At 40.1% G+C, this 21,061-nt stretch overlaps 1 protein-coding gene across 2 annotated transcripts in view; it reads left to right on the forward strand.

Annotated features, from left to right (window-relative positions):
- SHISA5 (shisa family member 5) overlaps positions 1-21,061 on the forward strand; it is a 62,184-nt gene that overhangs the window by 2,616 nt on the left and 38,507 nt on the right. For both annotated transcript variants that reach the window (XM_081315903.1, XM_081315902.1), the window contains exons 2-3: positions 7,846-7,999; positions 10,633-10,707. In XM_081315903.1, coding sequence (XP_081172029.1) covers positions 7,846-7,999; positions 10,633-10,707 — 229 coding nt within the window. The remainder of the gene's footprint in view (positions 1-7,845; positions 8,000-10,632; positions 10,708-21,061) is intronic.

The following is a 21,061-nucleotide window of genomic DNA, read 5'->3' on the forward strand; positions in this document are numbered from 1 at the left end:
TCAGCTGGTTAGCATTCATATCATTTCTATTAGTGTAGTCTGTGTCCTTTGTGGTAGCTGGCTACTCTGACTCAATCCATTGCGCACATGGCTTTGCTAGACATCCTAAGCAGATTGGGCAGGTTCATCCAGGAAAAAAGCAGGCTGGTCTTTATGGACCAAACCTAACACGCATGTTTCTGAAGAACATGTTTGCTTCATGGTTTCATTAACAAGTTCTGGTGGCGGGGGCTGTTTTGATAATAAAATGAAATACAAGGAGGATGGGAAGAAAGTCAAAGCCAAACAGGACAGTCCAGCTATCGCAGAGGGTGAAAAAAGCAGATGAAAACAAGGAAAGGGATAGATTTTGCTATTTATTCATTTTCATGATAAACAGCCAACTCACCTTCTCACCCTCACACCCCCACTCACAACTTTCTAGCCAACCAGTCATTAAAACATGTCACTACGTTTTGAACTATACCTGAGGATTAACTGCCAGCTAATTCAGGGGCTCTGTACCAAAAGGAGCATGATTGTTTTTCCAACAAGTTTTTCTTCTCCAAAATGTGCTTTCTAGGTGCATTAGAGCTACAGTTCTTAATATTCTGTAATTCTGTAATCCCAACCATCCAGAGGTGAGAAGGCAGCTGCTTAGAGTTTGGAATTTGTGGGAACTTTTCCAACAAACATTATGGTCTCTTTTACCATAACAAAAGAAATGAATAAACTTGATTTAAAAATTCCATTGAGAATATGGAGCAAAAAATCAAAATATCTTTTACTATGGTTGTAGACCAATGTTAAAATAGTGAAACACAATAGAACAATTTGAATGCCTCTGTATATACATAGGAAAAGATAACAGTGAGACAAGCTGTCATACATCTAGTGAACCTTATACTAACAACACTAGACCATCTGAATAAATAACGCTCCTCTAAAATTATCAAAACCGGCAGGCTATTAATGAGAATGTGGATACACAAAGTGTTATTGTGAAATCCTGGACAAAAATTGACTCACATAGAACTAAGTCATCTATGGAGGAAGAGGCGCTCAGAGAATATTATAGAGTGTGCAAGTCACAATATACTGTAATTGTAGGCAAGCAAGTGGTTCCCAAGAGTTTCTACTTTACAAGCGCTACTCTTTCTGAAAAAGTAGCTCTTTTTATTCTACAGTACAGTAAAAGAAAATTGCTGTGGACAAGATTCTAAACTTCATTTGGTGAAAGCCCTGCTGTAACTGTGTACAATAAGTTCTCAAATCCCACCATGCTGCCTCGTAGCGTGTATAGGGTTGTTCCTGGGAGGGATGAGTGCCAGGAGTGCACTCCCAACAGGGCCACCCAAGGTGTGAAGGTAATCCGAGCTAAAGCAAACAGACATTTATATTGGCAGCAGCGTATAGGAAGATGTTGGATGTTGATGACCACTTTGGTGCCAACAGCAAAAGTATAATTTCAAACTGTGGAAAAGGTTGTGGCAAAATCCTTCTGGGTTTTATTTACCGATCACTTTTCTACACCCACCCATCTCACCTAAGATACTCTGAGCGGTTTACTATTAAAAAAAAAGCAAATAAAAACTGTTAAAATAGAATTATAAACAAACTTAAAATTGTGCTATTAAAAAGTTAAAAGGTGGGGGGAGGAGAACTCTCATGTCACCAACCAGTCCCAGGGTTGCATATTCTTCTTAGACTCACAAGGAGTCTTTTACCAATGTGTGGACAGTATAGTCGATACAGTGGCAGATGATTTTTACCAAGAACGAACGGGTATTAATGCTGTTTGTGTAAAGCTAGACTAAAGCCTTTGGGACATCCAGTTGCCAATGTTGCTATGTAGGGAAAAGAAAACCCAAAGCTGCAAAGACAGAATGCCAGTGGGGGCAAGAAATGTAAGACGCATGAGCATGGGAAAGCTCAACATAGCAAAAAAATGAACTGAATCGACTATACGTTTTTGTCTTAGACACCAGCAAATTGAAATGGACTGGAGTTAGGTACTCTCAGAAGTTCATACTGTTTCCTAGTTAGGGCACACATTGCTTTGAAAACAATAGTGGTAGAATATTAAAATAGAAAAGAATATTCTTTATTGGCCAGGTGCAATTGGACACACATGGAATTTGCTCCAGTGGATAAGCTCTTGGTACATACACAAGCAAAAAAGTGATACATCATGAGATAAAACCAACAAAATGATAGTCATAAGATACCAATAGGAGCAGGTAATAGGAAAGATGAGAAGGATAATAGTAATACAGTCCTACTACATGGTTAGATATCTTTAGGCATAAGACAGTGCTGTGGAAATTAGGTGTTTAGCAGAGTGATGGCATGAGGGGAAAACTGTCTTTGTGTCTAGTTGTTTTGTCAGTCAGTGAACAAATAATATAGTCATATACTTTTTTAATTTAATAAATAATATAGTCATATTACAATATCAGTGAACAAATAATATCAATTAGTCTTTTGGAAAACTCTTTAATATGATAACTATCCCAGTTTATGCTCAGTCCACTGATACAAAAGTTGATGAGTTTTATGATTAGATCCAATCTGAAATTGACAGAATGTGCAAACCGGATATGCTGCAAGTTGTTGGAGAGTATGATGGAAATGTTAAGGATGGGATGTGGTTAAATTGCGCAATCTAGTAAACAAAAATGTAGCAGGAGAATGACTTGACAGTTCCTGCTAATCTAATTATTTCTTTATTGCTAACGCTGTTTTGAAACAAGCAAATAACACCTGGATATATGGACACTGCTAGATGAAATACACACAGAGATCAGAATAATTGTATTGTTGGTATCAGGAAGTAGAGCTCAGTTATACCAGTAGAGGTGTGGTCAAGGCTGACAGCATAAAGGTCATGAAGTGTTTTTTAAGCAAGTTCCAAGTCCAGGTAAAGAACAACTCAGCCATTTTCCACACAATGAGCAAGTACCATTTTTCAAGGCATTGTAGAAGAGCTTGGCTAGTCAATAGTGGTAAAAAATAATCAGGAAGTGCATGGAAGCATCTTTTTGGTCCAACATATTTTATTAAACATATTTCCATAAATATGGAAAAGTAAAGTGATAATGGATTAGCTTTTTTAGGTGCATGGGGTAAGTTCTAGAGGGGTGTCTGGACATTTCACTTCCTGTCAATTAAAACAGAACCTAAGTATTTGGAGCATTCCACTTATTGAGTGCCACATGCCTTCATATTCCAGGCCATGGGCTAATATCTTATTTTTTTTTTTACAAAGTGCTTACTTCAAAGTTAGACTTTAGTGAATGAACCTTATAGAAACAGGTCAAAGCTTTTATTTCTCTTCTTAGACCTACTGGGATCAATGAAGAACTACTGCATCAACTGCATTTAGCAGTTTTGCTGCAAGTTCTTGAGTTAAATTCTTAACTATTGACTTGATAAACACTTGTAGTAGGACAAGGATACTTTCTTATTTAACTCCTTTTCTAGGGACTATTTCTGGAATATGTTTTGCCGCACTTCATTTACACTCAGGTTAGTGTTACCTTGTCCCACTGTCAAATCTGGGCAACTTACAGCACCATAAAAACAAGAATATAAAAAGTTTTAAACTTTAAACATTGATAAGCAGGCAACAGAAAATGCATTACATTTGTGTCAGAGGATTTCCCTAGATATTAAGACAAGAGCTGCTTAAAGACTAAAGAGAAAAGCCTATTCTAAAGCTGGCTAATAAAGTGTATTAATCTGACAGAGTGATAGTTAATTTGCTTGTCTTCTTGAAAATAGGAGTAATTTTGGCCAAGCCCTTCTCTTAGAATACAAGAGTTGATTTATTAATATAAGTAAAGAAACCGGAATTGGTCAGAATGGTTTTGTGTCCATTTGGAAGGAATCAAATCCACTGTGGGTTTGTTTGTTTGTTTTTTGTTTTTTTTAGGTTTCAATTGCCTAATCAACTTGGCAACAAATCACAGTTTCAAAAATGTACAATCTGGTAACTGTTCATCCGTACCATAATTCCAGCCGAGGGTAACATGGGCTTTCTCCCATATTCAACTCTCAGGACTGTTCTTCTCAAATAGATGCTGAGAAGTGGCAGTTTAAATGGGAAAACCCTTAATTTGCAGGTCTCCAAAATTTAGCCAGAACATTTGCTCTTGCTGCTGCTATTAAATCCTTCAGGCAATCAGTACAGCATATGTTTGACTGTCAGTAAAGTTTTATAATGCATCTTTTAGATGTTCTACAACTGTATGTGCTTCTATAATAATTCAAGAGAATTACTTCAGGCATCATATGAACATAGCACCTCTCTCTTAATCATTAAATATCCCTTCTTTTTGCAGGCCTAAAACAAGTTGAGGTTGCTTTAAGAGAGGCATTTCAACTCCTTAAAGCAGCTCCCTGTTTTAGGGCAGTGGATAAATACTGTATGAAAAAAGATCTGCTTTAATCACTAGTCCTACTATAATTAGTTTGGTCAAAGCCTTGTGCAGTCCAGAAGTCCAGAAAATGCCTATTTTCACCTGCATTTCTCTTCTGCCCACTCCCTCAACCTCCGAACCATGGCATTTGACAGGTTGGACCACTTTTTTCCCTTTTTTTGGAAAGACAGGTGCAAAATAGGAATAAAGCAGTTCAGTCTTTTCTGTATTGATAGGCAAGAACAGGTAAGGTTCATATGGAAAGTTCTTATTTCCCCTTTAAATTATACTATTCATTGCAACTTTATAGTAAACCAACAGGCCAAAAATGCTAATTGCAGGAAAGAGTTCCATTCCACAGTCAAATCGATACCCTTATGTACAAGGTGTCTGGCAGATGTTTTTAGTTTGGAAAAGTGGGATAACCTTTACTAATCCCTTCTATGACTCCTGTGAACAGAGCAAAGTTCTATGTACAGCAGTTCTGTAACAAAAGGAAACAAAACTTACATTTAAAAAAGACCCAAGGATAAACTTTTCCAAACTGAGATTGAGAAGATCACTTTCCATTGGCATGGCTGATTGCTAGGCCTTGGTAAAACAATGGCAAATCTAGGAAGGCAGTATTGCCAGAGCCATGAACAATTGCTCGGTCATTCCTTTTGTTGATCAAAGGCACAAGCCTTACACTTTTCAATGACTCTTTGGGTTTTCTTGGAACTTAGCCTGGTAATCAAAAGGAGTCTGGAAAAATTTTTCAAGGCCATTAATCTTATCAAAGCTGTTTTGTTAAGGCTAAAGAGGAAAGCGATTAAGCCAAATCAGGCAGTTCATCCAACCTTTCCCCTTTTTTGGTCGGACTATCTTTTGTTAGTCTTGACCAGTAGTGGCGAACCTATGGCACGCGTGCCAGAGGTGGCACTCAGAGCCCTCTGTTGGTATGCACGCCACTGCCACCAGCCCAAAGCAAGAGCCCTGCCCAGCCTTGTATCTGCACCCCGTGGCATGGTAGCAGCCGTTTTTGTGCCCTGCAGCATGGTGGCCCATTTTTGCACCCCCGTTTTTTGCGTGCCAGAGATGGCACTCAGAAGCACCTCCCTACCCCCCATGAAGGCACCACAATGCTGATGTGTCCCTGGCATTTTGCGATAAATAAATGGATTTGGGTTGCGTTTGGGGCACTCGGTCTCTAAAAGGTTTGCCATCACTGGTCTTGACCATCTATTTTGTCAGCGGTTTATCACGACTACCTAAACTCACAGTGCTTATTCCTCAGGGCAGAAATTCCTATAAAAGGAGAAAGAAACCCCATCTCTCCTTATCTTCTGCAGAAATCAGAAGAGAGTTTTCCCCGCTCACTTGCCCATATTCTCTTTATCTGGGGTGGGGGGGAGAACTTAGTTTGGGCCCTCTGTAGCCAGACACTCCAACATGGACTATACCCGATCCCAGCCATTGACCCTGAAGCTATGAGAGGCCTGTGAAGGCCATCTTTTTTTGTTCTTCTCAATCAAGTCCTTCTCGATTGAGACTATCTGAAAAAGTCCCTGCAGTTTTCTTGGCAAGGATTTTCAGAAGTAGCATGCCGTCGCCTCCTTCTTAAGGTTTAGAAAAAGTGACTAGCCCAAGGTCACCAAGCTGGCTTTGTGCCCAAGGCAAGACTAGAACTCAGAATCTCCTAGTTTCTAGCCTAGTTTATTCCAAGCTGGTTCTCCAAGACCATCTACTGTGTTGGATTTGTAGTACAGTCACAGAGAAGTTACTGGGCTTTATAGGAACTGAATTAAATCCTCCAGTATGTTGCCTTGTTAGACTTTGGGAGCACAATCTTCCTGTGTTTCTAAAACAGTCCTCCTTAGTTGGATTTTATAGCCTGGAAGAATCATCTAACTTCATCTGATCCAGAATCAGACAAAGAAGTGTTTAAGTACTATTTGAACTGTATGTGTCTCTAGTTCAGGAGTACTTCAGATATACCCAGATAAGGGTCACTTGCAAGCATCTATTGATGGGGTCTCACATCTTCCTTCCCCTCCAATTTTGGAGGAGCCATACCACATTGGATCCTTCAAGGATCAAAAGTCTGTGTACAAGTTATATGGGAAGGTAATTACTTCTTCATCTCTCTGCTTCTTTCTTTCTGTGTTGCATGTATGTGATGGCGCCATCTTGTAAAAGAAGTTCTTTTCTATGGTAGGAAAACTTTTTTTTTTTGCTTTTCTTTTTCAGGTTTCTTGAGATTCATTTTCTGTTGTAGCTGAAAACATTGTGAAATAGATTAAAACTTTTTCACATTTTGCCTGCCATTCTCTGAGCTCCCTTCATTTCTCTCCTTAAGTGGAATGTATTAAGTTATTCATTGATAACTAACTGCTTTACATTTTGGCTTGATTTCTCTGCTGTTTTTTATTTAATTTTAATTTTATTATTTATTTATTTTATTTAAGAATACAAGGTAGTGATTTCTTTAAATCCTAGGTTCAAATATTTTTTGTACTAGCAAGTATTCCTTTGAATAAGCTTCAGATCATTTGCCCAGAACTCCTCTTTCATTATCAGACTGCAGACAAGTAATAAGCCTTGGTGGAGCAGTGGGCTAATGCCTCCTTAAGTAACACCAGCTGCCTGCAATTAGTGCAGGTTCGCGTCCCACCAGGCTCAAGGTTGACTCAGCCTTCCATCCTTCCGAGGTAGGTAAAATGAGGACCCAGATTGTTGGGGGCAATAAGCTGACTTTGTAATAATGCCGCTTGGGGGTCTGTGTGAAAGCCCTAATAAGCAGGCATATACATAGAATGAAGGCTACTGCTAAGTTTGTAAAGCCGCCCTGAGTCTTCGGAGAAGGGCGGGATATAAATGGAATTAAAATAAAATAAAAAATAAATAAATAAAAATAATAAGCAGGAAAGATGCAGTTTTACCTGGAGCAGTGCTTCACTCTTTCTGCAGGGCCAGGCCACGGGTTAAGAATAAGCATATCCACTTAGAAAATGTCCAGCATTTGTTGAGTAACTGATAGAATTGGTTGGCAATGAAATCCAACCTCGTGGAATATACAAATCTAAGTGAAAACATCTCAAACAGATGGTTTCCAACCTCTGCCCAAACACATTCATCAATAGTAACACTCTGGACATCACCCACAGTCAATTCTGGTGAGATGGGCAGCTATTTAAATTTAATAAATAAACACAGCTCCCTCAGCAAATTGTTGTTATTCAGTTAAGAATTTGTTTCTAATGCTCAACTCAGGAATCTGTTTCTCTGTAACCTCAGACCATTATTTTGTATCCTATCATCTGAGATGTCAAAATAGGTCTTAATTTTCTGCTGTGCCATGATATTTCAGATATATGAAGAATGCATCCATATTCTTCTCAGCTGTCATTTTTTCAAAGCTAAATATGATATGGTAAAATAACCTCTTGCTTTGATTAATTTTCAGCTTCCTCTGAACACTGTGAGGCTTACGAAGATTCTTTTGGACTTTGGCATCCACAGCAGACCTGCTCAGAATATTGTTGTGGAACCTGCACTTATCGTTATTGTTGCTCAAACAGCTTTGAAAAAAATTATCAGTTTCTCTGCTCCCTGGAAAGGTATGATTTCAAATGGTTGCATAAAGTTTAGGGTGTTGTGAGGTTGTTTAAATTCTGGAGAAGATACTGAAGTTAGAACATGATTCCATGTTCTGGTTTTGCTGCCTGTTTATGTTGTTCATTTTCCCAGCCCAAAAGAATAATAAAAAGAGGCTTGGCACTTCCATCTGTATGTTCTCTCTATCCCAATGTTTTTCAACCCTGGCAACTTCTACATGTGTAGATTTCAGTTCCCAGAATACCTCAGTCAGCAACCTCAGCCTGGCTTAATGGCTGAAGAATTCTTGAAGTTGAAATTCGCACATCTTAAAAGTTTCCAAAGTTGAAAAATACTGCCCTATCCTATCAAAGATAACTTTCCAAAAACAGCTAAATGTCTATGGAGATTCTCAGTAATCCAGGTCATGGTTGTCCAAAAGGAAAAACAAAGAAAGTCTAGTTGCCTTTTGAAAAAGCACCTTTGGGTCTCCGAAAAACAGAAAAAACTGGGCCATATTTGGCAGGAGATGAGAACCTGGCCAAAAAAATAAAAAAAGACTGATTTCAAAGGTAAGCCATGGTTATGGAGAAAACACATTCCAGGGGGGAAAACGTTCCTCTAATATGCTCCCTGCAGAGGATGGAGGAATTGTAGTCCAAAAAATAGTCACGCATCAAATTGGAAAATGGTGCTGGACACTTGCCTGTTTGAACTACAAGCATTAAACAGGGCAGTCCTCCTGGGTTTGGCCCTGTGGAACCGGGTTATAGCCAGGTCTAGTTGCGGGCTTTGCCTAGATAAGACTGGCTGGGGAACTCTGAGAGCTGAAGTCCACTCAAAGTTGCCCAAGTTGAGAAATACTGACCTAAATTTACCTACTATGCCAATTGCATTTATTTCTGGTTATAATGCCATGCCCTTACTTTATATCAGAACTGGAGCCGAGGAGAAATTTTCATGTGGCCCATAACACAATTGCTATATTATATGACACCCATAGTAGCATGTATGTACTGAATCCAAACACTTTTCCAGACTGCATCTTCCCACACAATCCTATACAAACCTAAGTACAAAAGTCCCCAGTTTTTTTGAGCTGGAAGAGATTTTTGAGAATAGGTTGCATGGGCTCTCAGAAAATGACCATTGCTGCAGACCTTACTGTAGATTTACCAGAATGTTACCTGCCATCCCACTACTTTTCCTACTTTTCTTTGTCGTAATATGCATATACTTTATTTTCACAGAAAGCTTAGTTGGGGCTCAAGAAATTCTATTTGAAACTGGAACATTGCTTTATAAGACCTCTTTTACTACATTACTATAGGAAGCACAATTTAAAATTTTAAAATGTGAAAAGAATAGGCATCAAGGAAGATTTTTTGCAAATAATTATGTCAGTGATCCTGGCTTAGTAATACCTGATGACACTTACTCTCTTTATCTTAGAATCGCAGAATTGAAAAGTAGGATTTAGGCCATCAGGTTCGGTACAATAATCAAAATTAAAGTATCTCAGTTGTGTGCCACTCCTCCTTTCAAGGAAATAAAGTCTTAGTTTGATAGATACAGTGGAGATTTTTTGTTTACTTACTATTTAACAGGTTTTCCTGCACACAACACCTTTTGCATTAATTAGTAAAGGTAAAGGTTCCCCCACACATGTGTGCTAGTCGTTTCTGACTCTAGGGGCCGGTGCTCATCTCCGTTTCAAAGCCGAAGAGCCAGCGCTTGTCCGAGGACGTCTCCGTGGTCATGTGGCCGGCATGACTAGACGCCAAAGGCGCACGGAACACTGTTACCTTCCCACCATAGTGGTCCCTATTTTTCTACTTGCATTTTGACATGCTTTTGAACTGCTAGGTTGGCAGAAGCTGGGACGAGTAACAGACGCTCACTCTGTTATGTGGCACTCAGGATTCGACCCGCCAAACTGCCGACCTTCTGATCGACAAGCTCAGCGTCCTAACCCACTGAGCCACCTCGTCCCTCTATTGCATTAATTGCACAGTTATAAAAGTGATGAGGAAGGGACGTGGTGGCTCAGTGGGTTAGGACGCTGAGCTTGTCGATCAGAAGGTCGGCAGTTTGGCGGGTCGAATCCTGAGTGCCGCATAACAGAGTGAGCGCCTGTTACTCGTCCCAGCTTCTGCCAACCTAGCAGTTCGAAAGCACGTAAAAATGCAAGTAGAAAAATAGGGACCACTACGGTGGGAAGGTAACAGTGTTCCGTGTGCCTTTGGCGTCTAGTCATGCCGGCCACATGACCACGGAGACGTCCTCGGACAAGCGCTGGCTCTTCAGCTTTGAAACAGAGGTGAGCACCGGCCCCTAGAGTCAGAAACGACTAGCACGCATGTGCAGGGGAACCTTTACCTTTACCTTAAAAGTGTTGTAAATCAATGCAAGTGATATTAATCTGGATTTCACCAATGCTTGTTTCTTCCCAATACACCATTAAGTCTTTTTTTCCCCCTTTAATTGCTTCTGAGGACTGTTGTCAGTCATCTTGAGCATTATCAGGATGTGTTATATAAGCACTATTGGTTATATAGCATTTCTTATCTTTTCTTAGAAAAGGGCAACTTAAACACTGTTTTATTTAATATTTGAACATCTTTTAAAATGTTTTCTTTTACTCTTGTTGCTGTAGTACACTTCCATCTTTCAAGCCTGAACCATTCAAGATAGACCCAGATTTTGAAGATCTATATTCAACTGATTACAGGTACACATATGTAAAAATCCCATGCAATTAGAAAGGAAATATCCTGTATTATCTACATATGCTTCTTTTTATGCTGATAATCTTTTGACCAATCTAAAGTAAAAATGTAAGAGAAGTTAACCACGCTAACATAAAAGCCATGTGTGTCTTAACACTGTAAGGACAATAGCTATAGACTGAAAAGATGAAAAGCTGGGAGCTACATTCTGCTCTAAAGCCAAAAGCTATAAAGCTAAAAGAATAAGCTGCAGCAGCTTGCTGCATATTTGCACTTTGAGAGTTAGAGAGCCGTGAAGGCTTGCCTAGGTCATTTTGGCACCCTGAAATTATTCTGCCATTTTTAAGAGCTATGTAGATAGTCTTCAAGATAGAACTGGTCACTTTATGGTCATTCGAAGTTATGACAAACTCCCCTAAAGATAACTACAACCCTCTTTTCAAACTTACAGTGGCTGCAGCACCCTGCAATCATTCACCTTTACAATTGACCACAGGGCCACAGGCTGCAGCAAACACCCCCCCCCAGACCTTTCTCCTCCTCCTCCTCCTTCCCTGCAGCACGTGTGCCTGTTACTCAGGCCTCCTAGAAGCAGCCATCATTTTCAGCAAAGAATTCCAACAATTCTTTGCAGCAATGACAGCTGCCTTTGGGAGCTTTCTGCCCTGATCAGCTGGCCAAACTATATATCTTTGGTAGGAATAGCCCCGCCGGCTGTTAGAAGGAGCGTGGCACAAGATGTGGAAAGGTGTTACATGATCTGGCACACCCGTTATTTAGCCAAGTACCCCCCACATAAAGACTGAAATCAAGAAGGAGCTTTTTGGATTGCGCCAATGAGATTGTTACTACACCTCAAAAAGAAACATTAAAAAGATGGAAACTTCAAGTTAAACCTCTTCATAATTGGATAGAACTGCTTGAGGAGTTGCCTGGAGGGTCAGAAGAGAAGGGGATGTTTTGGAGATGTTTAAATAAACTGTCCACTGGTTTGGCTAGAACTAAAGACCACATGGGGAAATGGGGTTTTCTCCTTGAGGACAAGGATATTTGCTGTGAATGTGGCAGTATTCAAACAACTATCCATCCTTTGCAGTGCCCTTTGGGACCGACATGCACACAGAATGACTTTCTGGTTGGAAATACCCCTGCCATCAACATGGCCTGACATTGGGCTAGAACTATACAAATCTTATGTTTTTATAAAAGTTTTTAATCTTTTTAAATTTAAATTAATAATTATCCCCTTTCCAGTTCCTGCATTTCTGACATGAGACCAAATGAGCTGCCCATCAGGAGACTGTAATCTCTCCTGGGCTTAGGGGAAGCCAGCTGCATGCATGGAAAGGCTGCAGCTTCTGGATGAACTTCTCCAACCTTTTCCTCACTTAACCTTCTCCCTCCCTTCCTCAGAAGCTCACATTTCTTCAATGTAGAAAACAAAAAAAAGCTGGGAGAGACAGACTTGTTGATCTTTACACACACAGACACACACCTGCTGAAACAACCCTCCAGCTCTGTCCTCCAATCTCAATCCCTTTTAACAACTCAATTTGCAAAATTTACTGCATGCCTAGAAAAAGGGCAACGAAATATATGAATTACTTACCTTGATGAATGATTGCCAGACTGAAGAACAGAGGAAAGAAAGGAAACAAGCAAAGAAAATCTTTCTGCAGGTTGTTTTGCCTTGAAGAGTTGAAGAAAAAGTTCAACTCAAAAGAAAAAGCTACAACACAAATGTCCATCAAATGGCCATGGCAAACGCTGGGTCCTAAAGGGAATCAGAGAGGCAGCAAAAAGCTTTCCAAAGGTTTGCAATTATGGCCATCAGAGCATCCTAAAGGTATGTGATCACCATTTGGGCACTTCCCATCTGGTACACATTTATGACCATTGCACTGTCCTGCAATTACATAAGAGCTCTTCATGTGCTTTACAACCGGCTTACAACAAGCAGAATTATGGAGAAAACAGAAATAAAACTGTATGTAAAATGGAATGGAATGGAATGGAATGGAATGGAATGGAATGGAATGGAATGGAATGGAATGGAATAGAATAGAATAGAAGCTGGAAGGGACCCTGGGGGTCTTCTAGTCCATCCCCCTGCTCAAGCAAGAGAACCTACACCATCTCAGAAAGGTGATTGTCTAGTCATTTCTTAAAACCGTGCCCTTCCTGGCTGGTTTATGCAGCCCGGGAGGGGACACGAGGCTGGTTCCAGGCGGTTATATCTGCCTCTTTGAGTGAGGGTAGTTTCCCCGCCGCCTTGAAAGAGGCGGTGGTGAGACCTCTCCTCAAGAAGCCTGCCTTGGACCCAGCTGTGTTAAATAACTTTCGTCCAGTCTCCAACCTTCACTTTCTTGCAAAGGTTGTTGAGAGTGTGGTGGCGCATCAGCTCCCTCTGGTTCTGGATGAAGCGGATTATCTAGACCCGTACCAATCGGGCTTCAGGCCCGGGTACAGCACGGAGACGGCATTGGTCGCTCTGGTGAATGATCTCTGGAGGGCTCGGGACAGGGGATATTCCTCTGTCCTAGTCCTATTAGACCTCTCAGCGGCTTTCGATACCATCGACCATGGTATCCTGCTGCGGCGTCTCGGGATTGGGAGTGGGAGGCACGGTCCTTCAGTGGTTCTCCTCCTATCTCCTGGGACGCTCGCAGTCGGTGTTGGCAGGGGGGCAGAGGTCGATCGCGAGGCCTCTCGTTTGTGGAGTCCCTCAGGGGTCGGTCCTCTCGCCTCTCCTGTTCAACATCTACATGAAACCGCTGGGTGAGATCATTCGTGGTTTTGGTGTTGGGTATCATCAGTATGCTGATGATACCCAGCTTTTCATTTCGACCCCAAACAACCCCAGTGATGCCCTTGACGTGATGTCCCGGTGCCTGGAGGCGGTTCGGGTCTGGATGGGGAGGAACAGGCTTCGACTCAACCCTGACAAGACTGAGTGGCTGTGCGTACCGGCATCTCGGGATATTCAGGATATCCCATCCCTCTCTATAGGGGGTGAGTTATTACCCCCCCCCCCGTAGATAGGGCTCGCAACTTGGGAGTCCTCCTAGATTCACAGCTTTCCTTAGAAGACCATATAGTAGCTGTGACTAGGGGGGGCCTTCGCCCAGGTCCGCATGGTGCGCCAGTTGCGGCCCTATCTAGACCGGGATGCCTTATGTACGGTCACTCACGCGCTCGTGACCTCTCGTCTGGACTACTGCAACGCTCTCTACATGGGGCTACCCTTGAAGACCACTCGGAGGCTCCAACTGGTACAGAATGCAGCTGCGAGAGTTGTGTTGGGAGTTTCCCGACACTCCCATGTTACACCTCTGCTCTGCGAGCTGCATTGGCTTCCAGTTGTCTTCCGGGTGAGATTCAAGGTGTTAGTAATGACCTACAAAGCCCTACATGGCATGGGTCCGGAATACCTTGGGGAGCACCTGCGGCCGGCGTCAACTTCCCTCCGCCCAGTACGCTGAGGGCCTCCTCAGGTCAAAGAATGTCGACTGGTGGCCCCCAGGGGGAGGGCGTTCTCTGTGGGCGCGCCGGATTTATGGAAGCATCTTCCGGCTGAGCTCCGGATGGCGCCTGACCTCCGCTCCTTCCGGCGCGATCTCAAAACCTACCTTTTTGAACAAGCTGGCCTGGCCTGATGGGATGGGGTTGGGTTTTATAAATCTGTTTTAACTTTTTAATGTGTACTAATTTATTCATGGGCATTGTTGTTTAATCGCTTTTAATTTTTGTATCTTGTTTTTTAATATGTATTGCCCTGTTCACCGCCCTGAGTCCTTCGGGAGAAGGGCGGTATACAAATTAAATAAATAAATAAATAAATAAATAAATAAATAAATAAATAAATAAATAATAAAAACCTCCAGTAATGGAGGGCCCATGATTTCTAGGGGTAAGCTGTTCCACTGGTTGATTGTCCTCACTGTCAGGAAGTTTCTCCTTAATTCCAGGTTGCTTCTCTCCTTGATCGCTTTCCAACCATTGTTTCTCATCCTTCCCTCTGGTGCTCTGGTGAACAACCTGACCCCTTCTGCCTTGTGGCAGCCTGTCAGATACTGGAATACTGCTATCATGTCTCCCCTATTTCTTTTTTTCTTTAGACTATCTATCCAAAGCCAAGTCCCACAGCCGTTCTTCGTATGTTTTAGCCTCCAGGCCTTTGATTATCTTAGTTGCTCTTCTCTGATTTTTTTTCCAAACTCTCAACATCTTTTTTGTGATATGGTGACCAAAATTGGCTGCAGTATTCCAGGTGTGGTCTTACTAGGGCTTTGTAAAGTGGTACCAGTACTTCGCGTGATCTTGATTCTATGCTTCTGTTTATACTACCCAGGACTGTATTGGCTTTTTTGGTTGTTGCTGCACACTGCTGGCTCGGGGTCCTATGATTTCCACTTAGTGACTGCGCAGCTTAGTGAGTGAGCTCCTGGTCCCAATTGTGGTTGCTAAGCAAGGACTACTTGTACCTACTAAAATAAAAATAATTCAAGCAGTAGTTCTTACGACACTCCATGAAATAGCAGTAGCATTTAGATTTATATACTGATCCACAATGCTTTACAGCTCACTCTCTCTAATCATTTACAATGTCAGCATATCGCCCCCAACAATGAAAATTGGACTTTGAAGAAGCAGGATAGGAAGAGTATTGATGCTTTGATATTGGAGAAGACACCTGTGAATACCATGGAAAGTTATGGAAACGAATCATCAATCAAAATCCAGAATTCACACTCAAAGCACTGATTAGCAGAATAAATTATCATATTTCAGACACATGTAAAGTCCCAACTCTCTGGAGTAACGTATAAAGATGGGAAAGATAGAAGGAAAAAGAAGATGATGACCAGCAGCAGCAAGGACCAAGTTGGAGATGGAAGCTCCTAGAGACGTCACTGACACTAATGTAATGCCACAAAATCATAATCAGCAGCATGTATTATGCTAAGCACAGTGCAGACACCGAATAAAAGAGCAATTGAAATGGTAGCGTATTACAACTAATTACAGCATTGGGCTCCTTGGTGCTGTCTGAGCTTGATTTTTTTCTTGCAGACATTTCAGTACCCATCATTATAATGTTGTAATATAAAATAAGGGACCTCTGAGCTAAAAGGATATATTACAGGATCTAGTGTGAACAGCAACCACGTAGGCAGATCTCACCATCTTATCCACCTGCAATTCTTATCTCATCTCTGCACAGTTCTCTGACGTGCTTTCTCAAGCTACTGCTGAGATGTCCTCGTCCAATCCTGTCATCTGGCTTGTTTATTTTGCAGGGACCAAAGTAAATGTACAGTGATGGGAAGTAGTCCAGCAATATATTTTAAGAATAAAATCATTCAAGAAAAGACACCCCATATGATTTTAGGATTGAAAGGGGTAGTCCTTAAGTAATCCTTTTGCTCTTGTTCAAGCTGCATCCAAGTAGTTTGTGCACAAACATGTTACTTGGAATATTTCTGGTAAAAGGGTTGGGAAGACTCTGCTAGTTCTATTGAGCAGTTTAGCTTTGCTTGAGCAATTGTTTCTGCTGTGCCTGTCGCGCTTGGGATATCTGTGGCCCAGCAGCGCTCTGTATCTTTAAGAAAACTCTGAGCGGGGAGCAGGATGTGATCAAAGAAGCCACTTTTCCTGTTGAGGAAATGTGAGATAAATCACATGTCTTCCGGTTTTATCCAGAAATGTAGCTACCGAAGTTTTATTTCTCGGTGAAAAAAGCTTAAGAGTGTTAAGGGACAGAATCGCTAAAAGAAATTTTAAAGAGGAAAATATAAAGGGTTGGGGGTTTTTTTTCCTGGCAGCCAAAATGAGGTAAGCTTTGTGCATTTTGTTGGCAGGCATCTTTCTTTTCATTCATAAACCGTGAACCTTGGAGCTTTCCTGTGTAACTTTGGGATATTATTTGTTTAGAAGAAATACCTATTCCATTAATAGCAGTCATTTAATCTTTTTCACTTTGCAAAGTCCAGAAAACACAGCTACAGAACACTGAAGAAACAAAGGGGTTTTTAATGTCACATTTGCTTGCTCCAGCCAAAGAGGAAAGCCATTACTAAGTATAAAAATAATTCTTATCCTTTTAATGTGTTGGTAATTAACTACACAAACTAGAAAGAGTCAGTCATTAAGTAGCAACGTGTCATACTTGTGTTCCCAATAAAATAATTTGCTATGACAGTACTTGGCATAGACTAGCATAGAAGTAAATCATTCTTTGTCCTTGGCTATGTATCTTGTTTTCATAAGGTTAGAGAAGGAGGTCTTCTGTCTTGTAATAGATACTGTGTGGTGAATTGTGTTTGAAAAAGATAAATGGATAACTGAGTGGCACAGCTAGTCTATTTTTCCTTTCATGGTATAGGATTCTGTACAACAGAAAGTCCTGTATAGTATCCTTTTAACAGGGAATTTTGGACCCATTTCCAGAATCAAGCTAATAAAAATGATGACTTTTGTCCAGATCTAAAAATTAAAATAACTTCATGTATTCCACATTAAGAAAGCTGATATATCCTTGGTAGTATCTATAGTAGAAGAAAAACAATGCCAATCAGTCCTACGTAGATCTCATCACTTTTCCTTGTGACCCACTCTGATTCTCAAGTTAGATTTTAATTTAAAGAAAGTGCAAGCTTGAAAGGATTTGTTTCTCCCCTTCCTTGTTCCTTTCTCTTTATCTGGCTAGATGCTATTTGCCGGAAGGCTCTGCAGCTGAGCACTTTGTGTGACATGTTCCTGCTTGTTTCAAAATGACAGCTTCTTTTCTGGGCAAACCCAGTTTTGCACAATGAAGCAGTATGCGTAGTGAGATAATCTTTAATCCTGTCCTTGTGGCTTCTTTATCTCCAGCTGTTTTTTCTGTATATAATTCTAGGCAAGCCTTAAGCACCTAGAAGAAAAACAAACAAAGTAGAAGTTATAGGAGTAGAGACTTTGAGCTGAGTGTTCCAAATTATCTCTCCTCTAGAGGTTTCACTGTGGAAAAGCAACTGACAACATTATATATAGCTGTTTAGTAAAATATAAGCTAGCTCAATGAACATTTTCAAACTATTCTTTACTAACATTGGAATACCATTCTGGAAGAAGGAAAGAAATGCTAATCCCAGTAGAGCATGAGTTATTTTTCTTCTGAATTGGTCTGGTTTAGGCGTTCCATGTGCCTTTGGCATCTAGTCACGCCGGCCACAGGACCACAGAGACGTCCTTGGACAAGCGCTGGCTCTTCGGCTTTGAAATGGAGATGAGCACCAGCCCCTAGAGTCGGAAACGACTAGCACGCATATGCGGGGGAACCTTTACCTTTACCTTTTAGGCATGATTAGCACTTGGGTAGGAGATCTCAGCCTCTTTATCCATGACTATCTATGAAATCTGCTTCTAACAAGGCATTTAACAGCAACACCAGCAGACTAGAAGGAAAAGCTTAGATCTTAACAATTAATGGTAAGATTTTTTTAAGGACAGATTTCAATTGTGGTTTTTTTCCCCCATGACTTTGTCTCTGGTTCCATACTTCTTTGTGCCCAAGGAATATATAACCAAAGTTTGTAATTTTGTAAAAAAAAAAATCAGCATTTGGGGGATATAATTTAACAATATATTAACACTTTAAACCTTTACTTTCTTCCAATAATTTGGTCCACTTGAGCTTTACGGTTTAACCAAAAAGCAACTGCCAGTGAACATAATCGGATACATACACAACAAGCGCCTTCAAGTTTTATTACATCTCCAAAATAAGGATCATAGTCAGATTTTAAAAAATCAGTTGAGTCCAATAATAGGCCATAAGAACATTCAATATTCATTAAAAGCATTGATTTGTCAATATAGCCTACTCCAGTTCTTCATTCCAAATTTATTTTTGTAAAGTTTGATAGTGTGAGATTCCTCACTTATCCTCTTTAAAAATATATATTTAAACTAGATGGATATTTATTAGCTGCTGAAGCATCCAGATCAAACAAAAATTGTAATAATTTGTATGAATATATTTAGTATCAGTTATATAGTCATCCATCTCACAAATGTGAAGTTGAGTGACAGTTGAAACAAATAATAGCTAAAAACAACATGATTACAAATAAAAATAAAACTTCAGGAGAAAAACCGATATCCTACATACAAAATACCCATCTCACAGCCCCCCCCCGTTTATATATTTAGTATCGTATGTAGCACACCATAGACCAGGTAGTATATGTTTGTTACTATATATATATATAGATAGATAGATAGATAGATAGATAGATAGATAGATAGATAGATAGATAGATAGATATAGATATAGATATAGATATAGATATAGATATAGATATAGATATATAGATATATATATATAGATATATAGATATATATATATTCTTGGCAAGAGTTTTGGACAATGTTGGTCATACCTTTTTTCCTAGAGCTGGAAGAAAGTATCCTAGATGATTTCATGCGAAAGGCAGGACTAGAATCACAATTTCCATTTCCTGGTTTCTCCTGCTTTGTAGTCTAAAGACTTCACCATACCAAACTGGCTTTAGGTAAATCGTATTTCTTTTGGAAAATTTCAATATAATTAAGTATAACCATCCCCATTTACTCTGCATCACCACCCCAAATATTTTCCTGCCATATTAAATAGGCTTGTTCTAGATCACAATCTCACATTTAATTTCTAGCCCAATACTGTCTAAATACTGTATGTCTAATTACCTTAAAGGTTATCAGTAGCTCTAAATTCACTGTATAGTTGGAACCAAGCCTTTGCTAGGATTTCAAAAAGTGCCAGATACTAACTTTCCAATAAGGCACAAAAGAGTAACTTTGTTTTTAATTCTAATAATATTATTGTTAACATTGTCTTGCCATTACTTGGTACTGATCTGAATAAGTATGTCATATGATGCAGATTAAAGTCTGGAAAATTGAAAGTACCGCCATCATATAAAAGCTGTAGCTTTAAAGGAGATCTCTTTGGTGTTTGCCCATTTCATATAAAACTAACCATTAATTCACCTCATTGATTTAGGTCGGTCTTAACATTTTAGTCTGATTGATCATGACAGGATGTTCTCCTTTGTCTCTGCATTGTATGGATAAAGGTATTTAGAATCACTAGTCCTGAATTTAGAATAGATTGAAAATTTAAATATTAAATTATTGGTTAACTTATGAAAACCTGGGGAGCATAGACATAAAGATCTCTCCTGATCATACAAATCATTTGGAACCAGTTTGTATTCCACATACTATATCCCAGAATCATCTAGAATTGGCAGGATAAATATTGTTCCTATGGGAGAAAAAATATCAAACATGCCTTAGACGTAGACTGAGGACCACATGCAATTATTATTTATTGTGAAATAATCAGTCACAACTGGATTTTTTTTTAAAAAAAATTAACATTATAGGTGTATTATTTCTATTGTAGAATATAACATGAGGAAATGAGATTTTGGAGAACCATTATCCCCCAAAAATGCTTCCTTTACTTACAAACCAATGTCACAGTCAAAAGCCATTCATATCTATATATTTATTAAATTTATATTAAAGTTATACCATTTTGGAATAAAAACCGAAGCCAAGCCTCTGACCTTATTTTTTCACCATTGGCTATCTTTTGTAAGATGTCCTTCCATACATATATATACACACATACACACACATATATAAAAAATATCTGGTCTTGAGGAGGAGGAGGGAAAGGGACAATGGTTGTTTAGCCCTAGAAAAGTAGAAAATGTGATAGAGACTCAAGAGACAGAATAGTCCTCCCTTGACCATCTTGTCCTTAAAAAAAGGCAATGAAAGTTTTGGACAAGCTTCCCAGATTTAGTTAATATGCACTCCAACAGTGAAGCAGAATTCCTGGGATCCCTGCCTTGTCTGTTCCTTGACCTTGCTTTCCTTGAAGGACTGGCATTTGTATAAACTCAGTTGCCAGCAAGACTATATTACCTGAGGTAACAGCATCAGAAGTTAAGAGGTCAAATGAACATGAGCCAAGACAGTGTAGGAGCAATCAGCCTGTGAAAAGGACGCACTGGGGGACAATTTGGTCTGAGTGTAAAGTGCATGAAGTCTGTGCAACGACTCCCTCCCTCCAAGGAAAGAGATGAGAGCATTTCACTTACGTGCAGAAAGCAAAGACTAAAAATAAAAGCATGCAGTGGTCTAGCCAGTGTTTAAACCAGGTGACTGTGATTTTAGTTACCTGGTTTCAGGCCTTGTACTTTAAACAATAGACCAAAGTGCTGCATGCTTTTATTTGCATGCTACACAAAAGCCTGCCAGGTGACTTTGGGCTACTGACTCACCCTCGGCTCACCTCACCTC

The sequence above is a fragment of the Vipera berus genome, assembly GCF_964194415.1.
Source record: "Vipera berus genome assembly, chromosome: 2".
In the NCBI taxonomy this organism is placed as follows: Eukaryota; Metazoa; Chordata; class Lepidosauria; order Squamata; family Viperidae; genus Vipera; species Vipera berus.